Source organism: Sinocyclocheilus grahami, unplaced genomic scaffold (assembly GCF_001515645.1).
Source record: "Sinocyclocheilus grahami isolate Dianchi unplaced genomic scaffold, SAMN03320097.WGS_v1.1 scaffold405.1, whole genome shotgun sequence".
Taxonomy (NCBI): Eukaryota; Metazoa; Chordata; class Actinopteri; order Cypriniformes; family Cyprinidae; genus Sinocyclocheilus; species Sinocyclocheilus grahami.
Genome location: NW_015505584.1, coordinates 405,149 through 412,197, shown reverse-complemented (window position 1 = coordinate 412,197; position 7,049 = coordinate 405,149). Strand labels below are relative to the sequence as shown.

The following is a 7,049-nucleotide window of genomic DNA, read 5'->3' as shown; positions in this document are numbered from 1 at the left end:
ATTAAAACGTAACAAAAAGCAGCGAAGGATGTCTGGGAGTCTTTCTGTATTCAGAAATACAGAAAGTATTCTGGTTTTTTTCTGTTTGTTTGCTATATAGCCAGCCAACAAAATGTTGAAACTACGCTCTGAAGGCACAGCATCCGATCAGGAATACAGGTGTGATGTAACGTCTCGGTTGCCACCATTACAACAACCCAACAGGCAAAAAATGAAACCCAATCAATCGTTCAGGAAGTGTTGTGCATACAGCATTTAAAATGGACAGTTAGCAGACCAGTTTCCAGACTAACATTATTCTAAAGGTCAAGAAATGACTATTCAGTGCAAAACATCCTTTTATCCCCATAACCCCTCGTGAAGAAGTGGTTGCATATTAAAACGTAACAAAAAGCAGCGAAGGATGTCTGGGAGTCTTTCTGTATTCAGAAATACAGAAAGTATTGTTTTTTTCTGTTTGTTTGCTATATAGCCAGCCAACAAAATGTTGAAACTACGCTCTGAAGGCACAGCATCCGATCAGGAATACAGGTGTGATGTAACGTTTTTTTTTCCATCTCATAATTTTTTATTTTTTTTTCCATTGTAATTATCTGTTCCATAGTGAAGGAACTGAAAAGTGCAATCGAGATTGTGGAAGTCCGTACGTCTATCTTTGGCAAGCTTGTACAAGCACTATTGTAAAATTGTAAAGGTTACGAGTTTGGAGATATGAAGCGAACTGGTTAGGAGACTCCGTTGATGACGGCTGGCTTGGCTTTGGGTGTCTTCTCAGCGGAAGCTCGTGGCGCTCTGCTCTGATCATCTGCTTTGGTGGAGCCATTGCTCACGGCTTCAGCCGGGCTGTGCTCCGATATGAACTCCACTTGACCCTGTGGACGACGCAAAACAGCTGCGATTACAAGCAGAGCTCTTCACGCAGCTTTCATCTAAATACAACACCTCGAGTTTTCATGACTAGTCCAGTTGTTTGTGGTGATTACTGAAGATGGGTTTATAAAAAATTAAATACTTTAAAGCTGAGCAACATTTTTCAAGACTTTCTCAGCAAATATTTACAGGTTTCTGATGACTGAGGGAAACCTGTCTACATAGCTTCAGAGTAGAGATGCACCAATATTTAAAAAAACATATAATACAATTTTAGGCCACATTACAGTAGATAACTGATAAATAAGCAATATTATGAAAGGAAAACACTTTGTTAAAAACTGAAATAAAATGGTTTGTATATGCTACAAGTTCATTCAGCCATTACGTTGGTATAATTGAGATACTATTATTATTTTAAATTCAATACAATTGTTTTAAATTAGTTTTTATTTTTGTATTTTCTATTTTGACCGTTTTTGTCATTTTATTATTATTAATTTTTAATATGTCTATATATTTTTTTATCATTATTATTAATTATTAATTTAGTGTTAGTACGTCAAGTTAACAAAATGAAAAATGCTGCCTTGGCAACAAACTGAAACAAAACATATATATATATATATATACATATATATATATATATATATATATATACACATAAATATGAAAAACATGTTTTAGTTACAATTTATTATAAGTAACTTTTTGTTTGTTCGTTTTAGTTAACTAAATTAACCTTGATGACAACATGATAAAGTACTGCACGAAAAATGTATAAATATTCCTTTTGTCATTTTATTAGTGTTTTTTTTATATGTCTATATAGTTTTTATTCATTTTTTATTTAGTTTTAGTACATTAAGTTAACATTGAAAATGAGAAATGTTGTCTTGGCAACAAACTGAAGAAATAACCCTGATCACAAAATATTGCACTGCACAAAAAATTTATAAATATACAAATCAGCTATAGAAAAAAATTTTATGAATTGTAAAATAGGAGTTAAATAGTACATCTTTGCCACAATCACTTGCTAATAAGCAGAAACAATTAAATATCCATTATTGGCCAGAAAATATCCAATATAAACATTAATTAATTATATATATATATATATATAAATGTCTATAATTATGATTAAATATCATAAATGTTGTGCACCCCTGTTCTTCAATTTAAAACTAATCACAGAGATGGATAAAAGAAGGAATATAGAGTCACCATGTCCTTTTTGTTCTTCCTCAGATCTCTTGGGTTCCTCTGTCTGCTCTCAGATTCGGCTCGTGATATGTAGTCAGCCACCGTAACTGCAAGAGACATCAATGATTTCATTAGTAAAAGAGCTTTATAATTATAAAATGAGGGTGAAATAGCTTTGCGTGAGGAACAGACCAAAAGATAAGCTCTGAAAATGTTCCTCTGCCGGAGCTCTCACATCTTACGCTTCCATCTGGTTGCGGGACGCAGGAAAGTTTAAACCTGGAAGTTAACCATGATCCGATATGTGAAGTCAGAGTATGTGCACGGACAACAGAGATATGAGAGCTGCGGCGGAGAGGAAGATTCAGCTGGACGATTTCTCTGTTCAGGGTTCGGAACGACATGTCAGTAAATTAATATCACAATCCTGTAGGTAAACCACTCCTTTGAGGCAGAAGACCGACATGTGTTTGCATAAACCATGCAGATCAATGCCTACAGCATTAAAAACAATGTTATTTGCAATTGTGAAACCAGTGCACATTCAGAAGTTCCATCCAATTTTGGGATGTTATTTCATGCAGATGCCTGTTACAAATGTAACAAACCGCTGACAATAACTTTCCTCAAGAGAAAACTTAATTTATTTGCCACAGGATGCTGTTTGATCGTGTGGGTTTCATTTGAAGTCCTGATGTTATTCCAGGCGGTCAGTGCCATGCAGTTTGGATTAACACTCGCTTGAACACAAAGCCCGTGTTAATTCATAACTCGGTACCTGGCTGCCTCTCCTCAGGAGGCTGGAAACGGCGGCGGCGGCTACGATTGCGCCGCTGGGGTTTAGCTTCAGCATCATCTACAAGAGACCGGGAGACCTTAAATACTGACAGCCGTTTTGGAAAAAGCCTATCGAGCAACTTGCAATTTGTGGAATTTGTCATGTTATCAACTAAGTCATATGAAAAAGTATTAAGGAGCACCTGACCCGATCAGGATACCGGTGTTTGCGCTCAGGGGAGCTTCAAAGGTTTCTATTTACAACGTGTTTTTGCAGCGTTGAGTAATGTATCAGACATATCTGTTGATTCCTCGAACACAATGCTAATCAGAATCCAATCACTGCTCAGGTTTTGTTCAGTGCTGAGTTCTGCGAGCTCACCAATCCTCTCATTATAACAAAGTTTTGTCCGACTACAAAACCATTGCCTGATTTTGCTCTATTTCGTCAACGGAAATAGTTTCAAACAAAGTCACAGCTGAGCCTCTGCGCATCTCCGAGCAAACACAGAGGTGTTTCGTTTATGAATGAACGAGCGTTTTTAAACGAATCTAGTGAGTCAATGATTCAATCACCTATTCATCACTTGCTTTGTTCCTGAAGGAATCAGCTGTTTGAACGAATCGATTGAATGAATGATTCAGTGATAAAATCAGTGACTTGCCGCCACCTGCTGGCAGTTTTAGTTTAATTTCAGTTATTTAAATCATTTAATATTTCAATATTCAAAATTGTATATTTAAAACAATCTCAACATGAATTTATGAATATAATTGCCACCTCTGAGCCTCATTAAACATCTGTAAATATACCTATATGCCACTTGTGTGTTCTTCTGTGCCGCTTCTGTAGTGGAAATGAAATTTGTTAATACTGATTTCATGATCGCTAACTTATTCTTCTTACTCTATTGTTTTAATTGGAAATTTTGAAGAAAGCTTATAAACGCAAATTTTTTAAATTTTACGTAAAAGATTACATACTTTCAAATAAAGTTACAAAAAATGCCATCACAAATGTAACATTTTAAAAAAATGCCCGTGTAAATCACTTTAAGGAGTCAAATATCACCTCGTAATGGGAAGGCTAATTTTTGTTATGATCTGAAATTTTTTAATTAGGAGCACAAAAGAAAAGTAAGCAAAGAGCCCTGTAAGATTCTCAAGATTTTTGTCTCTTCTGCTCACCAAGACTGCATTTACTTAATAAAAAAAAGAATACAGTAATATAGTAATATTGTGAAATAGTATATTTTAAAATAGCAGTTTTCTATGTGAATATCTGTTTTAAAAATTTATTTTATCCCTGTGATCAAAGCTGTATTTCCAGCATCATTACTCCAGTCTTCAGTGTCACATGATCTTCAGAAATCATTCTAATATGCTGATTTGCTGCTCAAGAAACATTTCTGATTATCAATGCTGAAAACAGTTGTGCTGCTGAATATTTTTGTGGAAACCAACCTTTTTTAATTCTTTGATGTTAGAAATCTAGAAATAGAAAGTCATTTATATTTACAGAAAAAAAGAGGAGAGAATTTGTTCCTGCAGAAAATTCTAGCTGTTGGCTATCGACACTTTTTAAGTGGATTGTACAGTTTGTACTTTTTTTCTGTAGTATTATTTATAATTGTGTGGTTCTAAATAAACTGCGAACAACTGTTGGTTTAGCAATTTGTATATGTATTGCAGTTGACTTGATTTGGTTGAGTAAAATGCAGTGAAGCTCCTCCTACTGATGTGCTTACCGAGACCGTTTTCGCTGAGGGAGGTGTTGTCGGACTCGCTCATGCCGTCCATGACTGTGCTGTCTTCATCTGTGCGGCGACGACGGGAGCGCCTGCGACGGCTGCTGTTCATCTGGGACTCACTGGCATCTGTGTCCGCTGTATGATCCGTCTCGGTGTCATCCAGCAGACTATATGGATTTCCATCGGGATCTTTCAGGACTGACACGAAAGACAAGAACTAAAATAAATACTTACTGGGCAATGTAACATGCAAGGACAAAAATGTATTAATTAATTACAGAGCAACTAGATTTGTAAAAAGATCAAAAAGATTTCAGAGGTGCTAATCTGTGCAAAACTTTTGAATGTATTAATAGTTTTGTAAATTTGGTTTTAAAATACAGATGCTATCAAATACTAAATTTGAAATATTTAATTTAAATTAAAAATTATTTTATTAAAAAAAAAACTAAAATACTGCTTTGAAACAATCCAATATACTACATACTCATCCAATCTACTCAGACATATTCAAACATTACAGAGCCACATATATCACATGGAAAAAAAAAAGGTTTGTTCCCTTAACTTATCAATTTGTGGAAATGTTTTATTAAAATGTTCCAGCAATTTAGTTAAACTTTCACCACAACATAACTTGTTCTCTCTTTTTAGGTAAATCGTGGCCATGTCTTACTATTCTTAGAGCCACAATTTAACTAAAACGAGGGAATTTTTAATTTATGGTGTCATTTTCCTCCTCCATAAAACATAAATCTTTGTGCCTTATGATTTCTGTGATGCCGAAAATGCGGATGGAAAGCCTTTACTACAACCCGCTAAAATAAAAGTTTGGTTTACCTTGAAGATATAAAAGACAGAAATATATTACTATTGTACAGTAAAACATCTCAATACTTTTTATTTTTTTTATTAAAAGGGTCATATGATGCTTTTTTAAAGAGCATTATTTTGTGTATTTGGTGTAACAGAATATGTTGACATGCTTTAATGTTCAAAAAACACATTATTTTTCAAATACTGTACATTATTATAGGTCCTCTACCCCCCGCCTCTCTCAAACGCTTCGTTTTTTACAAAGTCTCTCCTTCCGACAAGCGCAGTCTGCTCTGATTGGCCTGCTGACCCAGTGCATTGTGATTGGCCGAACACCGCAAGCACTCGTCGGAAATGTAACGCCCCTTACCATAATCGCGAGCTTCATCTTTCAAAATAAATGTAAAGACAGAGCCCGAAAGGGGAACAGAGTCGCGTGACAGACACAGTGATGAAGCTGGTATGTGTTTGCAGTACACAAGCCACGGTTAAGACAGCTGACTCTACTGTGATGTGACCCCCCCACCCTCTCTAATATTTCCACATAGTGAGGTAGATATGTGGGGGCGTGTTAGAATGAGCCATTTTAGGGGGGTGTGGCAGAGTCTTAACTTTGATAAAGAATATCTCTTTGGTTTTGAGACTTTAGTCTTTGCAACTTCAGGGATCTTATCTATGCACAATCAGCTTGTAACACTCCAAAGAGAAAGGAAAACTTGAAATCGCATCATATGACCCATTTAAGGAACATCACAAATGTTCAAAAATTCTCTGTTGTGCCAAAAAACAACCAAAGTTTTACACGTTCATTTGATTACCACTGTTTTTGATAATAAATTCATATCGAACCATGAAAAATAATTTAAAAAAAATATGCATAAATAAATAAAACAGCTAATTTCTCAAAAAATAAAATTTCATTTAGCAATTAAATTTATATTGTTAAAACATCAGTAAATTATTTAATGTTAAAGCTGAATGAATTTATTTGATTAGACATGGTTTCTGATTTATTTAAACCATTAAAATGGAATCCAGAAAGAGACAGACTTTAGGACAAAATAAAACTGATTTCATGAAGCCCTAAAATCTGGTGAATAAAGTGTGTTGCTGCTGAAGGGCAGAAGGGAGCCAGTATACCTGAGCTAATGGAGCTGGACGGCCCTCTGCCGCGGCCCCGGCGCTCTCCTGCTCTCCTCCTGCTGTCCCTCTGCTGTCTGGGGCTGTGCTCGGGCTCCTCTCCTGCCATGGACCAGTCACTCAGCTCCTCCTTGCGCTCAGAGTCGGTCTCCGAGGCGTACGAGTGCTCGGAGTTAGTGCCTGCAAAATAGGTTTCATTTAATTCATGTAAAATATAATTTCCTCCAAATATGTGACCCTGGAGCACAAAACCAGTCATTATCTTGCGTTGACTGTGGACTTCAGAAAACACAGTGGACCAAAGTCCTCTTTTCAGATGAAAGTCAATTTTGCATTTCATTTGGAAATCCAAGGTCCCAGAGTCTGGAGGAAGAGTGGAGAGGCACAGAAACCATGTTGCTTGAGTCCAGTGTGAAGTTTCCACAGTCAGTGATAATTTGGACTGCCATGTCACCTGCTGGTGTTGGTCCACTGTATTTTCTTAAGTCC

At 36.0% G+C, this 7,049-nt stretch overlaps 1 protein-coding gene across 4 annotated transcripts in view; it reads right to left on the bottom strand.

Annotated features, from left to right (window-relative positions):
- Positions 1–556: 556 nt before the first annotated feature.
- Positions 557–7,049, bottom strand: part of LOC107550676 (fragile X mental retardation syndrome-related protein 1-like) — a 15,597-nt gene continuing 9,104 nt past the window's right edge. For 3 of the 4 annotated variants that reach the window (XM_016232018.1, XM_016232019.1, XM_016232017.1), the window contains 5 exons: positions 6,561–6,740; positions 4,602–4,802; positions 2,855–2,932; positions 2,098–2,183; positions 557–872 (listed from right to left, as the gene is read on the bottom strand). In XM_016232018.1, coding sequence (XP_016087504.1) covers positions 726–872; positions 2,098–2,183; positions 2,855–2,932; positions 4,602–4,802; positions 6,561–6,740 — 692 coding nt within the window. In that variant the 3' untranslated portion in view covers positions 557–725. The remainder of the gene's footprint in view (positions 873–2,097; positions 2,184–2,854; positions 2,933–4,601; positions 4,803–6,560; positions 6,741–7,049) is intronic. The other variant, XM_016232020.1, reaches the window with a different exon arrangement.